Source organism: Oncorhynchus gorbuscha, linkage group LG12 (assembly GCF_021184085.1).
Source record: "Oncorhynchus gorbuscha isolate QuinsamMale2020 ecotype Even-year linkage group LG12, OgorEven_v1.0, whole genome shotgun sequence".
Taxonomy (NCBI): Eukaryota; Metazoa; Chordata; class Actinopteri; order Salmoniformes; family Salmonidae; genus Oncorhynchus; species Oncorhynchus gorbuscha.
This window is the reverse complement of record NC_060184.1, coordinates 22,454,039-22,472,366: the sequence shown is the minus strand read 5'-3', so window position 1 is coordinate 22,472,366 and position 18,328 is coordinate 22,454,039. Positions and strand designations below refer to the sequence as shown.

Below are 18,328 nucleotides of genomic sequence, written 5' to 3'. Positions count from 1 at the left end.
GCGGCAACGGTGAGAGACTTGTTTTTAGAGAGGTGGATTTTTAAAAGTAGAAGTTCAAATTGTTTGGGTACAGACCTGGATAGTAGGACAGAACTCTGCAGGCTATCTTTGCAGTAGATTGCAACACCGCCCCCTTTGGAAGTTCTATCTTGTCTGAAAATGTTTTAGTTTGGAATTAAAATTTCAGAATTTTTGGTGGTCTTCCTAAGCCAGGATTCAGACACAGCTAGAACATCCGGGTTGGCAGAGTGTGCTAAAGCAGTGAATAGAACAAACTTATGGAGGAGGCTTCTAATGTTAACATGCATGAAACCAAGGCTATTACGGTTACAGAAGTCGTCAAAAGAGAGCGCATGGGGAATAGGAGTGGAGCTAGGCACTGCAGGGCCTGGATTCACCTCTACATCGCCAGAGGAACATAGGAGGAGTAGAATAAGGGTGCGGCTAAAAGCAATAAGAATTGGTCGTCTAGAACGTCTGGAACAGAGAGTAAAAGGAGGTTTCTGGGGGCGATAAAATAGCATCAAGGTATAATGTACAGACAAAGGTATGGTAGGATGAGAATACAGTGGAGGTAAACCTAGGTATTGAGTGATGAAGAGAGATATATTGTCTCTAGAAACATCATTGAAACCAGGAGATGTCATTGCATGTGTGGGTGGTGGAACTAATAGGTTGGATAAGGTATAGTGAGCAGGTCTAGAGGCTCTACAGTGAAATAAGCCAATAAACACTAACCAGAACAGCAATGGACAAGGCATATTGACATTAAGGAGAGGCATGCTTAGTCGAGTGATCAAAAGGGTCCGGTGAGTGGAGAAGTTGGTTGGGGGTCAAGGCGATTTAGACAGCTAGCCAGGCCATCGGTAGCAAGCTAGCATAGGATGGAGGTCTGTTATTAGCCACCTCTTGCGTTCCGTCAGTAGATTAGTGGGGTTCCGTGTGGTAGAGGGGATTCATCCAAATCACACAACAACAACAAAAATAAAAACAATAGATATAGTTATAGAGGCTCAAGAAGAAAACATAATAATAATAAAAATAAATAAATAAATTGTCTGATTGTCTATTCAGATAGCAGCCGATAAGACAGCTAACGGTTATCAGGCCGCAGATGGGCGTTCAGGTAACGTCGCGACGTAGGAGCCAGCCGGATAACTCCTTCGGGTAGATAACGTCGGCAGTCCAGTTGTGAAGGCCCAGTGGGGCTCCGCGTAGGCAGTAAAACGGGTCCGGATAGGTGACTGCAGCTCAGGAGTGATTGATAGAACTCAGGAGTGATTGACAGAGCTGGCTAGCTCCGGAATAATTGATGTTTGCTCCGGAATCGACGAAAGCCGATAGTCACACGGATAGCAGCTAGCTAGCTGTGAGATCCAGGTATGAATGTCCAAAGAGCGGTTGAAATCCAGGGACATGGAGAGAAAAATTGGTCCGGTATGTTCCGTTCCGAGCCGCGCTGCGCCGTACAAAACTGGCGATAGATTTTCGAGCTAAAGGATAGCTGATGACCACAAACCGTGGTTAGCTGAATACTAACGATTTGCCAGTAAAGAAGCTAACTAGCTTCTGAACTAGCTTCTGATTAGCTTCTGGGCTAGCTTCTGGATAGCTTCTTGGAGTTTCTGGCTAGTTTCTGGCTAGCTTCTTGGAGTTTCTGGCTAGCTTCTTGGAGGATTACAGATTTGAGGTAAATAATACTTTTTTATAAATATAAATTGGTGAGGCGGGTTGCAGGAGAGTGTTTTGAAGATGAGTTGATGGAAAATTTTAAAAAATGTATGTGAAAAAAGTCGTAAATATATGTACGGGACACGACAAGACGAGGACAAAAGACGTCTGAACTGCTATGCCATCTTGGAATATGTTGAATTTAGACCTGTGGAAAACTACACCTGTGTATAACGTCCCACAGTTCATGCTTGATTTGCTCATTGAGCTTGCAGAAAGAAAAACAACTAAATGAAATTCAAATAATTGAACCGATTTTCGGTCAATTAGTTGTCTAAAAAATGAAAATAAACTGAAATGTCAGCTAATCGCCCAGAACTAAAACAAGTGTGGTTCCTGAGTTAATTAAGCAATTAACATCCCTTCATGCTTCGGGTAAAAAATAAGCCCAGTGCACAATATTTTGGCTACCATGGCTAGAAGAAGAGATCTGACTCTATGTTGGCGGTTCCTTTATTTTGGCAGTTACCTGTAGGTAGTTACACACAACAAGTAGTTACACACATTTTTTATGACTAATCCCAAACTGCCCTGTAAGTGGTGATTGTGTTTTAGTGAGATTCAAGGTTCCATTCCATACACATACACACGTTCAGCCACGTCCATCCCTGCCAACCCCAGAGTGCTGTGCCCATACAGACTGGTATTTGCATCGTCAACCAAATACATTTGTTTTTTCCATGTTGGAAACAAACCAATGGGGACAGCACTGTTGAAATAACTGCTGTTTTATGCCCAGTAATGATGCCGGAATATATGTGTTTGTTTTGAAAATGTACATTTGACAAATTTTCTGCCTCCTTCAATGGTCAATATCAAATGTCTGCTGTGAGAATATATCTAAAAAAACATTCAATTTAAACATGGATATCTATGGAGGACAGACAGAGAGATGTACAGTAAGATCCATGATAGAGAAGTCATGGTTTTGTTATTTACTTTGAGGAGCCTATTTAAGGAACTCACTTTCAAGCTCAACTAGATTGCATGAACCAATCACCTTCCCATAGTCGTCCATTATTTAAATCTAGTTGGAATTGTCATACAGTACATGCTATATGTTTATGAATGTGTCTATGAAGTTCATATTAGTCATGTCAGGGGTTTCTGTTCACATCAAATGTATAAGCCCGGTGTCTTGATATCATTAATAATAAACCATAGCCCATTCTCAATTTGAATTTGAAACACTGATTACAATAGGGCATGTTTAGTTAAGCTTTCTCTCAAATTCAATTTGGGCACAACATTAGTAAAAAAAAAAATTGTAATTGTTTGTATCACAGCTGATAATCAAATGTCTCTTAGACTTTTTTCCAGTGGCCTTTGATTTAAGTACCCTTTTGAAAGGCACACAATGGACCTGGATCTGTGCCAGTGAATAGTGGATTCTCTGCAGCTTTAAAGGTTGTAACTTGGCAACAGTGGGCCTGTCCACCTCCCCCTATCTACCCAATCTTCTCACCATGGCCACTGTATTCATCCGACATTCAGACACTGCATTGATTCCTGTGTTATTAATAACACATAATATGGTGAGGATGATGATGGAGATGGATGAAAGCTCGGTTACTACTTCACTCTAGTTCCTGTGACGACTTCAGTTACCACAATGTCAAAGGTCATGAACAGAATTTTAAATCTATGAGGCTTTTGTAATTGTTCTCCGGGAGCATTCTGTTCACGTTCTGCACTGCTGTCTTTCCCTGCATGCCCCTTTAGCTCCCAACTGTGCTACATGATCAAAGCCTCACACACAAATGGTTTGTTTTTGTTTTTGAATGATTTTAAAGATAAAGCTTACCAGATACCAGGTATGATATCACCATTGTTCTCATCAAGTAATCACCTGGATATAATATATTAAAATGCCATTGTTTGATGACACTTTTAGTGTATACATGTTACCTTTTAACCTGACACGTTGAATTGACGTCTGGGCAGGTGGGTGATTCAACTCTGATGTCTGAACTTGCCCAGGGGCTTATCGGCTGGCTGAAGTCCCTATTAAAGCCATTGAGGTGTTGTTACCATAAAGATTACCTGGTGCCTTTACAAAGATTGTTGATATATGCTTGATCTCCATGTTATTCCTGACTTTAAAGAGAATCTCATCTCTGCTCCAAAAAAGGTCTGTAGCTTGCACAACTGAAATTGTCACTTTCTCCTGATCTAGATATAAATTATCTAGTAGTTTAAACTAAAGCTACAACAACACAGATAGTAGTATTTCATGTATTGGTTGGTTTATGAAAATCAAATGCACAGATTTGTATTCTACTTTTGTTTGTGGGTCTTCGATGCTGCTGCACCACTATCTTCTCAGTTGTTGTAATTCATGTTTTGTAGAAAACTAATGTATGTTTTTATCAGATGGAATTGTAGAGTTATTAAACAGTGATGGTTGAAATGCCAAAAACATCTCTCTTCTCCCTATACTATTCAGCCAAGGAAAACCAATTGATGGCTCAACAAAAAACACTGTCTTGCACTTGCCTTGATGTATAGTTTTTCAAAGAACACTGCCCCTTCCCCTCGTGAACCCCATTCCCTCCATCCACGAGGATGTCCTGTTCAGAAGTTGTTTTTACGGAAACGTTATCACCTTCATTTCCATTAGTGCTTGCCCCCTCTGAGAATAGCCCAGGAGAGAGGCCTACACCACATCAGCAGGGCCAAGCTGTTATGTTATCTATCCTGTCCAGTGTCCACTCTATCCTCCCTGGGTGGACAGACACAGGATGTGTCCCAAATGGCACTCTCTTCCCTTTATAGTGCATTACTTTTAACCAGGGCCCATTATGCTCTGGTCAAAATAGTGCACTATATAGGGAATATGGGGGCATTTGTGAAGCAAACACAGCTCACTGCTTCCCAACATCATGTGATCTAACTGGGGCCTGCGCTTACTCCTCTGTACATTGCTCTGAGATCAGCTGACCTTGCGGCTGTGATGCCCACTGAGAAAGTGAGTCCAGCTGGTTATGGACCCACAGGTCCAGTGGAGTCCTCCTGGGGATGGGAAAGTAGTTACAATAGGGCCTTCAAACAACCAAGTACTGTGGACTCAGATATGCTCCTATGGGCCAGCACAGGGAGTGAGCCCCTGAACGCAGATATGCTTGTTTGACCAGAATGCTGTGTGCTTCCAGCTGGTTCCTTCCTTCCTATCAGGATCATCTGATTTATTGTGTGTGATTTAGAATGCTGTGAACAGCTGTGTAAATACACAGGCTCCATATCAAACAAGTTCAAGAAGACAGCACATGATGCAAAAGGTATCATACCGGCTGTATTTCTGTATGTTAAAAGTTATTTATGTTGAAAACTTGATTGCTGACATGCAAAACATTTTTGAAGGTATATCAACAATGGGACTAATGAAACAAACACCAAAACATTGTTTTTGGGTAGAGTTTTTCTTTAATTAACAGGGCCTTATCAAGAGGCTCAGCAGAGCTGACAAAGCTATGAAATATACAACACAATTAATGAGAATTGCCTGTAGTTAGTGGTTATTCATCAGAAGTATTACATAGTAATATAGACTCTTGTTGCTGTTCTGGCCAATGCAAAGGCCTCATTCCACAATAAGAAACCAATCTGTACCAGACATATTGTAGCTCTGAGTCTGATCTGAATAATTGTTCATCATAATGAAAATTCCACCCATCAGTTGAATATCCTGCCTCCTCCTGTTTCACTCTGTGAAGTGGAGTTGCTGTCTGTCTGGGGGACTGTTTCCTCCTAGTGTGGGGCCGTGCTCCTCTCTCTTTGTACCGGCTGAAACAGACATCCTGTTGACAGAGCTCCTCTGCTACTAATGACAGGATACGACTTGGCAGAGCTGCAGATTGAGGAACTCGGCTACCAGTACTACCACACTGGTCCCTGGTATAGCATGCCAGCATGGGATATGGAAAAACACCCAGTGAATTACAGTATTTCATATGGTGTCTTGATAAGACAAAACAAATACGTAATCTTTCAAATTAATTTGAAATTATATTAATGGAAAGATTACGTCTTAAAAGAGAATTTCACTATTTTACAACTTGATGTTAGCTGGTTCTGAAAATAGTCTACGGGAGAAACTCTAACTTCAGCTAACTTTAGCCACTGATAGAAAAATATCTATGGAATTGAGGGGCATGTGAGCATGTTTTTTTGAATGTTATGGCCAAATCACCGTTAAGTAAAATCAAACCAAATATGTATTACATTTCAGGTGATTTGGACATACATATTTTTTACATGCTCACATCATGCCCCCATCACTTCCTTATATTTTAGCTAGTAATGGCTAAAGTTAGCTAATGTTATAATGGCTGTTTAAAGAAAACTGAACCATGGATTAGTTTCTACGGGTCAATATAGTATTTTCAGGGTGAGGAACTATCTAACATCAAGTTGTAAAATAGTGAACTTCTCTTTTAAAATGCAAGGTCATTCCAAAACACCTCATGGGTCAAAAGAGCAACTGCTGCATACAAGAAGTGTTGCTGGATGCTTTTTGAACCTTTATTTAACTAGGCAAGTCAGTTAAGAACAAATTCTTATTTTCAATGACAGCCTAGGAACAGTCGGTGACTAGTCCAAAGCTCTAACCACTAGGCTACCTTGCCGCCCCATAAAAGGATGAATGATAAAAGAGTTCAGGTTGAACATGACTTGATTTATTAACCCTCACAGCTATCATCCAATCATTGCATCTGAAAGACTGATGTCTTGAGAGTCTAACTATCTTCTAACAAGTGTTTGGCTTCTTATAAAATGAACATGTTTAGCATCATTTTCAAAAGTAAATAAAATGTATCTGTTTGCCTGGCCATAATTGTAAGCAAATACTGTATATCATGGAGTAAGAGATTGATTGAATCTGTTAAATCAAATGATATAGTATTATTTATTATTATACTGTAACCCAATCATCTGGAGTTAAAGTTACTCAATTTATCTTGTGACAAATGTACTACAAGAGATGTAGTTACCCTACTCTGACAGATGAGGGTGTACTGTACATTGATCAGGGTAGATTCTCAAAGACTAGAATCACAATTTATGAATCAGCAGACATGAATGTCACGCTTTCACTCTACCGGAAACAATGTCAATAATATTTAAGTGTACTAAACTAATAGCATTTATATATACAGTGGGGAGTATTTAGTCAGCCACCAATTGTGCAAGTTCTCCCCACTTAAAAAGATGAGAGAGGCCTGTCATTTTCATCATAGGTACACTTCAACTATGACAGACAAACTGAGAAAAAAAATCCAGAAAATCACATTGTAGGATTTTTAATGAATTTATTTTCAAATATTGGTGGAAAATAAGTATTTTGTCACCTACAAACAAGCAAGATTTCTGGCTCTCACAGACCTGTAACTTCTTCTTCAAGAGGCTCCTCTGTCCTCCACTCGTTACCTATATTAATGGCACCTGTTTGAACTTGCTATCAGTATAAAAGACACCTGTCCAACAACCTCAAACAGTCACACTCCAAACTCCACTATGGCCAAGACCAAAGAGCTGTCAAAGGACACCAGAAACAAAATTGTAGACCTGCACCAGGCTGGGAAGACTGAATCTGCAATAGGTAAGCAGCTTGGTTTGAAGAAATCAACTATGGGAGCAATTATTAGGAAATGGAAGACATACAAGACCACTGATAATCTCCCTCGATCTGGGGCTCCACGCAAGATCTCACCCGTGGGGTCAAAATTATCACAAGAACGGTGAGCAAAAATCCGAGCACCACACAGGGGGACCTAGTGAATGACCTGCAGAGAGCTGGGACCAAACGCCGCCAGGGACTCAAATCCTGCAGTGCCAGATGTGTCCCCCTGCTTAAGCCAGTACATGTCCAGGCCCGTCTGAAGTTTGCTAGAGAGCATTTGGATGATCCAGAAGAAGATTGGGAGAATGTCATATGGTCAGATGAAACCAAAATATAACTTTTTGGTAAAAACTCAACTTGTCGTGTTTGGAGGACAAAGAATGCTGAGTTGCATCCAAAGAACATCATACCTACTGTGAAGCAGGGGGTGGAAACCAGGACGACTTATTCGTGTAAAGGAAAGAATGAATGGGGTCATGTATCGTGAGATTTTGAGTGAAAACCTCCTTCCATCAGCAAGGGCATTGAAGCTGAAACGTGGCTGGGTCTTTCAGCATGACAATGATCCCAAACACAGCACCCGGGCAACGAAGGAGTGGCTTCGTAAGAAGCATTTCAGGGTCCTGGAGTGGCCTAGCCAGTCTCCAGATCTCAACCCCATAGAAAATCTTTGGAGGGAGTTGAAAGTCCGTGTTGCCCAGCAACAGCCCCAAAACATCACTGCTCTAGAGGAGATCTGCATGGAGGAATGGGCCAAAATACCAGCAACAGTGTGTGAAAACCTTGTGAAGACTTACAGAAAACATTTGACCTCTGTTATATACCCTTTGTTGGCAATGACAAAGTATTGAGACAAACTTTTGTTATTGACCAAATACTTATTTTCCACCATAATTTGCAAATAAATTCATTAAAAATCCTACAATGTGATTTTCTGGATTTTTTGTTCTCATTTTGTCTGTCATAGATGAAGTGTACCTATGATGAAAATTACAGGCCTCTCATCTTTTTAAGTGGGAGAACTTGCACAATTGGTGGCTGACTAAATACTTTTTTGCCCCACTATATATATACACAGAGTACCAGTCAAAAGTTTAAGTTTGGACACACCTACTCATTCAAGGGTTTTTCTTGATTTTTAAAAACTATTTTCTACATTGTAGAATAATAGTGAAGCCATCAAGACTATGAAATCAAGACTAAATCAAGACTATGAAATAACACATATGGAATCATGTAGTAACCAAAGATTCTTCAAAGTAGCTACCCTTTGCCTTGATGACAGCTTTGCACACTCTTGGCATTCTCTCAACCAGCTTCATCTGGAATGCTTTTCCAATAGTCTTAAAGGGGTTCCCACATATGCTGAACACTTGTTGGCTGCTTTTCCTTCACTCTGCTGTCCAACTCATCCTTAACTATCTCAATTGGGTTGAGGTCAGGTGTTTGTGGAGTGTCACCAGCAGTGCACCCCTACACCATCACACCTAAAAAAAACATTTTTATTTTATTTATTTGTTTAACACTTTTTTGGTTACTACATGATTCCATATGTGTTATTTCATAACATTTTCTCAATTTTCTGACTGTATTAGATCATGGATTGATAAGCATGACACGCATCATTCGTTAGACAGGATAGAGTATTTGGAAAATATCACAACTTTGTTTCAGATTCCTTTGTGAATAAAGGGCAGTCAGTCCAGTTGGATGCAATCCTTGGGTCGTCCCAACTCTAACGTCACCCAATTGAAGCTGAACACATTTTTACATTTTAGCAGACATTGTTATCAAAAGCATTTTACAGGAGCAATTATGGTTACGTGCGTTGAAGGACACATCGACAGAAGTTTCTTCTAGTCGGCTTGGCGATTTGAACCAGTGACTTTTCTTTTACTAGCTCAATGTTGCTAACCGCCAGGCTACCAGCTGCTCTACACTGGTCAAAGGGTTAGGGTTAAGTAAAGGTATGGGGTAAGGACGTCCCAATGAGTCCAGATAGCGCTAACCTTTTTTTTTATGAGTCATTGGGTACACAACCATTGGTGCGTGTTGGACGCTCCGCCCATGGAGGCGGTAGGGTAATAACAGAGTGAAGGAAATCGTGTAAAGACTGGCATCTGACAGCGCAGCAGTAAGCTACGGCCAAAGTGTTGTTTGCTATATTTGTTATATTTACTTGAAGTAGCCAACTGCTTCAGATTGTTTCGAATGGAGACCAGACAACAGGGTGAGTGAGAATTCCAACTCTCTAAAATTATAGAATAATATGTTCCACATAGTGGACTTTTGTTGTTGCATTTATTCAACTGGGAAACTAGTATTTAGCCAATTTAGCCAATTGTTTGTTACTTACAATTATCAGAGATGAACGAAAACTATTGTTCGTGTATTCATATTTGATATAGACATTGTTAACCTTTGCATATATTAGTAACCGTAATAAGCAGTTGACCTTGTATATGGGAGGATGGTCTTGAAAGATGCGTCATAACTTTTAACAAATTCTTCCTCAAAAGGCAAACATTTTATCAACAGAGTAGCCAGTTATCACATGACGCATCTAGGCTGGCTAATGGAGCACGTGGTTAATTTGTCCATTTCTGTCCAGTGTGCAACATCATGTTCCAACATGGTAACAAAATATCAAGTTCATGTGGATGTAATATTGCTCTGTCCCTCTGTTAGGTTAAAATTAATTTTGCAAACCATATGACTGGCTCAAGGGCAAGGCCACTATTTTCCCTCCCCACATGACCATCTGACCAAATAATTGAAACCTTGTGATTGGTATTTGGTTTGGAGAGGGTTTCTTTGTAGTTGGCCTGATCTTCCAAATAGCAAGATGGCTGTCATATCTTGTTCACACTAGATTAGGTTACCAGTTGAATACTGGATATTATAATCAACTTTCTGGTTCAAACAAGGTCTAGGCATTGGTTTATATCAACCTCTGGTTATCAAGTTACAGTCAGTCTGTAATGCAAGGGTTTTCAACCGGAGTTCTGCGGTCCGCCCAATGTTTTTATTAAAATCACTAGCAACAACAAAATATTATTTTTTTGACTACATACCTACAGTACAGTAGAAAAGAGGAGAATATCTTATTTCTAATGATGTCCATGTTAATTATCAACTCCAAATATTGAGCAAATTACACTAATTGGAGCTAATTACACTCACTGGAGTATCTGACACAAGCTTAGAAAAAGCACCCATGAATAGATTACCAGGCTTGTCAAGTGCCAATGGCTGCTAGTAAGCTTTCTTGACTGACTTGGACTCTCATTTTGCCAACCCACGGCTAACCTTTGTTTAATCAGCTGAACAGCTGTTCTTAGAGAAAATAAGCTATATTAGAGTTTACACTTCCTCTTCCAATTATAATGTGAGGAGGTCAAAATAATGAAAAACTATTTACCACATAAATTTTAAAATGTTGTAAGCCAGTATGAGGGTTTGCACTCAGGCTAAAAAGAAAGGTGGCCTGTGCGTAAGATAAAAAAAATATATATAAAGTTAGTTCTAAAGAAGACATCTGAGTAAATGATGTTACCTTTCACAAATCATCTGTAGAGCCATCAGCTGAACGATCTCTCCAGCTAAGCATTTCATTGTTAGTCTACACTTGTTATTTATTAAGCGTGTGACCTGATACACGGAAAATGGCGGACGGAAGACAGGGTGGTGCGGCAGGTGCCGCTTCTCATTTGAATGCTGTAATATTATCTAAACCATCAGGTGTACGCCGATCCCAGTTAAGTAACTCATGCAAAGAGTTAAAACACATAATTGCGCTTTATCTCCAGTACTCTGCCATGATTGTCAGTTATGTAGCTGCTCTACTGATAATCTCAGTGCGTCCTTGCTGGGATGACACAATCAGTCTACTACCGGAGAATATCAACACCAAACACATTGGTTCACCGTTCCACGGGAGTGGACAGTACACAGCATACCATAATGTTCTGAATAATGGCCAAGTCTATCTCGCTCCTTATTCTACTGAACCGCATAGGCGTAACAAACACAAGTCCAACATTTATCGGAAACTGTTAAACTACCTGTTCACTACCCTCCTGCTCTCCGGGGATGTACAACTCAATCCTGGGCCCAATATCACCGAGCCAGTGATACGCACCGGAGTGGAGAGCGGTGGAAGGCCTCGTCCACTGGTCGTCGCCGCTGTGGAGGTGGGTGAGTGCTATGGTCCTATGGTTTCTCTCGACTCACCCGGCTCCAGGATATACTTTGACTCTTCAAACATACCAGAGTCGCTATATGCGATCCCTGACTCTGCTTTAGGTACGCAAGCTATTTTAATTAGTTCCCAGCATCCAGTGCAGGCGGGAGGGATTGTTAATTGCGCTACCGAACTGCCCCTAATCAAAACAAAACGGCCTAAACCCAGCCGTCAGAAAACACAGAAAATGTAACTTTTTTCAATGTGTCAATCACTCTCGAGTCATCTGGGACCCACGAGCTAAGCCCAAGGGACTACTAGGGGGGCACTTGCACATTCGTAGTATCATTCCAAAAAGTGATCAAATTCAACATCTACTCACAGACTCCAACCTTGACTTCCTCTGCCTCTCAGAGACATGGCTCCATAAACACTCTCCATATGCTGCTGTGATTGTGCCTGGCTACAATGTTTTCAGGAGAGACAGGATTGAAGGAAGAGGGGGGGTGTGATTTACATTGAAGAACATATCCGATGTAAACAAATTGAGTGGTCATGTGATAATGAACTAGAATGTATCGGCCTGAACGTTACACTGTCTCCCCAAATGTCTTTTACCCTCATTGGAATGTATAGGCCACCTTCCACCAAAAGTGTTTTTTGATCAGTTTAATACCATGCTTAGGGAATGTGATTTTGGGAAAGAGGTCATCTTAATGGGAGATTATAACATTAATTATGAAGACAAGTGTTGTAGGAAAACCCTCAAATGGATCACTAATACCTTTGACCTTACGCAGCTAGTTAAAGGGCCAACCAGGGTGACTTGTTGCTCTAAAACACAGATTGATTTGGTGTTCAGTAATAAAGCAGAGAGAGTGACTAAATCATTCAATATGGTTACTGGGCTGTCTGATCATAATCTGACACTTATAGCCAGAAAGCTTGATCCGACTTTCTAAGAGTGAATTAAACTATTTTGAAAAAGCAATTAAGGGAATAAACTGGAATGATCTCTTGTCCTATACAGATGTGGAAGCTTATAGTCAGGTTTTTCTATCCACAATCCAGACTACAATAAATGGCTTCCTAAAGAAAATCAAATCCAAACCTGGCCAAAAGAGCACTCTTCCTTGGCTAAATGGAGAAATCTGGAAATTGATGAAAGAATGAGATTATGCTCTAAAAATTGCCATAAAATCTAAATTAGAGCATGACAGACGTAGGTTTACCATGTTGAGAAATTAGGTGATAAAAGAAATCACAGGCCAAGGCAAACTTTTTTTATTAACATAATTGGTGAAGCAAAGGGAAATTCTAAATTGATATGGGAGAATCTAAAAAAGTTAACAGGGAAAGACTATAGTAACACTGCAAAAAGAATAGAAATCATGGTGAATAACAATCTAACACAGGATGCAGTCGAAATAGCAATAGCCTTCAATTCCTACTTTATTGACTCTGTCAGGGTACTGACACAGAACCCCTCCACTGGTTTCTTGGGCTCAGTGCTAGTGAATGACACTCAACCTGTCTTCATCATAAGGGAGGTTTCTGAGTCAAAGGTGAACAAGGTGATTAGCTCAATAAAGAACTCTAAAGCCAAAGATGTGTTTGGGATGGACTCTACCTTTCTTAAAAACTACAAAGAGTCACTCATTGGCCCCATTACTAAGGTCACCAACACATCTATTGGTCTCTGTGTGTTTCCAAGGGTATGGAAGTCGGCCATAATAACGGCCATCTTTAAATCAGGCGACCCTGCTGACGTGAGTAACTACAGGCCCATTAGTATACTACCTGTGGTGTCAAAGGTTGTTGAAAAGTGTGTAGCAGAACAACTGATTGCCCACCTCAACAACAGCCCCTTCACATTACACTCCATGCAGTTTGGCTTCAGAGCGAAACACTCCACAGAAACGGCCAACTGCTTTCTTCTGGAAAATGTGAAGTCCAAGATGGACAAAGGGGGTGCTGTTGGGGCTGTGTTTCTGGACCTAAGGAAGGCTTTTGATACTGTTAACCATGAGATTCTCATCACAAAATTGTCCAAGTTCAACTTTTCTCCTGATGCCTTGAGATGGATGAAATCATACCTTGAAGGCAGAACTCAGTGTGTCAGTGAGCAATGAGCTGTCGCCCACTCGTAGCTATGATGTGGGCGTGCCCCAAGGGTCAATACTGGGGCCCCTCCTGTTCAGCCTGTACATTAATGATCTGCCTTCTGTCTGTACTGGGTCTGAAGTTCAAATGTATGCAGATGATACAGTGATATATGTGCATGCAAAGAGCAAACAACAAGCTGCACAAGAACTCACTACAGTAATGGTCCAGGTTACAAAGTGGCTCAGTGACTCGTGTTTGCATCTCAATGTGAAAAAAACTGTTTGCATGTTCTTCACAAAGAGGGCAACAGATGCTACTGAGCCAGATGTTTATGTGTCAGGGGAGAAGCTTCAGGTGGTATCTGATTTTTAAGTACCTTGGCATCATACTTGATTCCAACCTCTCTTTTAAAAAGCATGTGAAAAAGGTAATTCAAATAACTAAATTCAATCTAGCTAATTTCCGATTTATACGAAATTGTTTGACGACAGAGGTAGCAAAACTGTACTTCAAATCTATGATACTCCCCCACTTAACATACTGCCTGACTAGTTGGGCCCAAGCTTGCTGTACAACATTAAAACCTATTCAGTCTGTCTACAAACAGGCTCTCAAAGTGCTTGATAGGAAGCCCAATAGCCATCATCATTGTCACATCCTTAGAAAGCATGAGCTCTTGAGTTGGGAAAATCTTGTGCAATACACCGACGCATGTCTTGTATTCAAGATCCTTAATGGCCTGGCTCCCGCTCCACTCAATATTTTTGTTAAACAGAAAACCCAGACATATGGGATCCACAAGGTGGATCCACAAGGTCTGCCATGAGAGGTGACTGTATAGTTCCCCTAAGGAAAAGCACCTTTAGTAAATCTGCATTCTCTGTGAGAGCTTCCCATGTCTGGAATACACTGCCATCAGACACACACAACTGCACCACATATCACACTTTCACAAAATGCTTGAAGACCTGGCTAAAGGTCAATCAGATTTGTGAACATGGTCCCTAGCTGTGTGTTGCCGCTTTCCATGTTGTCTGTTGTCTGTAGCTTGTGAGGTGTGGAAACACTTTGTTGCTTTTATGAATTTTGTCTTGCTGCTTTTTGTACTATGTTGCTCTGTCTGTATGCTATGTCTTGCTTGTCCTATGTTGCTATGTCTTGCTTGTTCTATGGTGCAATTGTCTATATTGTAATTGTTTTAATAACCTTCCCAGGGACTGCGGTTGGAAATTAGCCGGCTGGCTAAAACCGGCACTTTTACTGAAACGTTGATTAATGTGCACTGTCCCTGTAAAAAATCAAAAACTAAACTAAAAGGACTAGCACTCAAACCATGAATACGTGGTCCTTCTGTAGCTCAGTTGGTAGAGCATGGCGCTTGTAACGCCAGGGTAGTGGGTTCGATCCCCGGGACCACCCATACGTAGAATGTATGCACACATGACTGTAAGTCGCTTTGGATAAAAGCGTCTGCTAAATTGCATATATTATTATTATATTATGAATAGGAATAACCCAAGGAGGCCGAGATGTAAAAATAATATACTTAATTTAATGAATGCTCAAAAAAATACAAAGGGTGACAGTGCAAGGTGCAAAAAAAGTTAATAATGAGCATACCTTTCGGCCTTATACATTCATCACTGCTGTACAAAGCATTGATTACTTGATGACAAGACGTAATATTTTTTTGGGGGGGTTAATGTTTGATGGGGGTCCGTGGGTCGCCAGTTTGCCTAGGAACGGGTTCCTGAGCCAAAAATGTTGAAGACCCCTGCTTTAATGGACACTGTAACCTACATTGTACACCAATTGTGTGTGTGTAACCTACTCTTTTGTCTTGCACCCCATTCATTGGCCTATGAACATCAAATGCATCATCATCAGATCTGTACTCGAGTGTACTGAGCGACTTCAATGTACTGAGTGATGGTGCAGGGGTATGGGGTAAGACCTTGTAGTCTGAGTTGGTTATGCCCAGCAGGTTTGACATGCAACCTGAAGGTGACGTGCCTTTGTTCAGTCCCTCCTTCCCGGTTATTGGGAGTATTACTGTAGTTAGTCATTTGAGTGTGTCATCATGGGCCCACTGTTGAACAGTAAACCTGTGCAACATCAATTGCATATGTTGTATAGGCTACTGTGAATTGTAATAGCATGTGGTGATAAATCATTGGATTTAGATCCACTGATCTGTCTTGATGATTCTGCACAATTAAACCAGTTCCTATGCTTCCTGGCTGATGTTTTGGTCACTTTTGAATGCTGGCGGTGCTTTCACTCTAGTGGTAGCATGAGACTGAGTCTACAACCCACACAAGTGGCTCAGGTAGTGCAGCTCATCCAGGATGGCACATCAATGTGAGCTGTGGCAAGAAGGTTTGCTCTGTCTGTCAGCGTAGTGTCCAGAGCATGGAGGCGCTACCAGGAGACAGGCCAGTACATCAGGAGACGTGGAGGAGGCCGTAGGAGGGCAACAACCCAGCAGCAGGACCGCTACCTCCGCCTTTGTGCAAGGAGGAGCAGGAGGAGCACTGCCAGAGCCCTGCAAAATGACCTCCAGCAGGCCACAAATGTGCATGTCTGCTCAAATGGTCAGAAACACACTCTGAGGGCCCGACGTCCACAGGTGGGGGTTGTGCTTAAAGCCAACACTATGCAGGAAGTTTGGCATTTACCAGAGAACACCAAGATTGTCAAATTTGCCACTGGCGCCCTGTGCTCTTCACAGATGAAAGCAGGTTCACACTGAGCACGTGACAGACATGAGAGTCTGGAGACGCAGTGGAGAATGTTCTGCTGCCTGCAACTTCCTCCAGCATGACCGGTTTGGCGGTGGGTCAGTCGTGGGGTGGCATTTCTTTGGGGGCGCCGCACAGCCCTCCATGTGCTCGCCAGAGGTAGCCTGATTGCCATTAGGTACCGAGAGGAGATCCTCAGACCCCTTGTGAGACCATATGCTGGTGCGGTTGGCCCTGGGTTCCTCTTAATGCAAGACGATGCTAAACCTCATGTGGCTGGAGTGTGTCAGCAGTTCCTGCAAGAGGAAGGCATTGATGCTATGGACTGGCCCGCCCGTTCCCCAGACCTGAATCCAATTGAGCACATCTGGGACATCATGTCTCGCCCCATCCACCAACGCCACGTTGCACCACAGACTGTCCAGGAGTTGGCGGATGCTTTAGTCCAGGTGTGGGAGGAGATCCCTCAGGACACCATCCACCACTTCATCAGGAGCATGCCCAGGCGTTGTAGGGAGGTCATACAGGCACGTGGAGGCCACACACACTACTGAGCCTCATTTTGACTTGTTTTAAGGACATTCCATCAAAGTTGGATCAGCCTGTAGTGTGGTTTTCCACTTAAATTTTGAGTGTGACTCCAAATCCAGACCTCCATGGGTTGATAAATTTGATTTCCATTGATCATTTTTCTGTGATTTTTGTTTTGTTTGTTGTTGTCAGCACATTCAACTATGTAAAGAAAAAAGTATTTAATAAGAATATTTCATTCATTCAGATCTAGGATGTGTTATTTTAGTGTTCCCTTTATTTTTTTGAGCAGTGTATTTAAACTCAATTTTTTTCACAATTTCTGATCACCACTTTATTTTAAGAATGTGAAATGTCAGAATAATAGTAGAGAACTCTTTTTATTTCTTTCATCACATTCCCAGTGGGTGAGAAGTTTACATACACTCTATTAGTATTTGGCAGCATTGCCTTTAAATTGTTTAACTTGGGTCAAATGTTTCGGGTAGCCTTCCACAGGCTTCCCACAATAAGTTGGGTGAATTTTGGCCCATTCATCCTGACAGAGCTGGTGGAACTGAGTCAGGTTTGTTGGCCTCCTTACTCGCACACGCTTTAACAGTTCTGCCCACACATTTTCTATGGGATTGAGGTCATGTTGCTTCAATATATCCACAAAATTTTCCTGCCTCACGGTGCCATCTATTTTGTGAAGTGCACCAGTCCCTCCTGCAGCAAAGCACCCCACAAGATGATGCTGCCACCCCCATGCGTCACGGTTGGGATGGTGTCTTCAGCTTGCAAGCCCCCCCCCTTTTTTTCTCCAAACATAACGATTGTCTTTATGGCCAAACAGTTCTGTTTTTGTTTCATCAGACCAGAGAACATTTCTCCAAAAAGTAGGATTTTTGTCCCCATATGCAGTTGCAAACCGTAGTCTGGCTTTTTTTATGGCGGTTTTGGAGCAGTGGCTTCTTCCTTGATGAGTGGCCTTTCAGTTTATTTTGATATAGGACTCCTTTTACTGTGGATATAGATACTTTTGTCGCTGTTTCCTCCAGAATCTTCACAAGGTCCTTTGCTGTTGTCCTGTGAATGATTTGCACTTTTCGTACCAAAGTGCATTTATCTCTAGGAGACAGAATGCATCTCCTTCCTGAGTGGTAATGATGGCTGTGTAGTACCATGGTGTTTATACTCACGCACTATTATTTGTACAGATGAACGTGGTACCTTCAGTCGTTTGGAAATTGCTGCCTAGGATGAACCAGACTCTTGGCTGATTTATTTTGATTTTCCCATGATGTCAAGCGAAGAGGCACTGAGTTTGAAGGTAGGCCACAGGTACACATCCAATTGACTCATATGATGACAATTACCCTACCAGAACCTTCTAAAGCCATGACATAATTTTCTGGAATTTTTCAAGCTGTTTAA

At 41.5% G+C, this 18,328-nt stretch overlaps 1 protein-coding gene across 6 annotated transcripts in view; it reads left to right on the top strand.

Annotated features, from left to right (window-relative positions):
- The first annotated feature begins 9,405 nt into the window (after positions 1–9,405).
- The window catches only part of LOC123990711 (tumor protein D53 homolog), a 29,356-nt gene continuing 20,433 nt past the window's right edge, over positions 9,406–18,328 (top strand). Inside the window, exon 1 of one of the 6 annotated variants that reach the window (XM_046291485.1) lies at positions 9,406–9,581. In XM_046291485.1, coding sequence (XP_046147441.1) covers positions 9,563–9,581 — 19 coding nt within the window. In that variant the 5' untranslated portion in view covers positions 9,406–9,562. Of the gene's footprint in view, positions 9,582–18,187; positions 18,225–18,328 lie in introns of those variants that run through there. The other 5 variants (XM_046291486.1, XM_046291487.1, XM_046291489.1 and 2 more) reach the window with 5 other exon arrangements.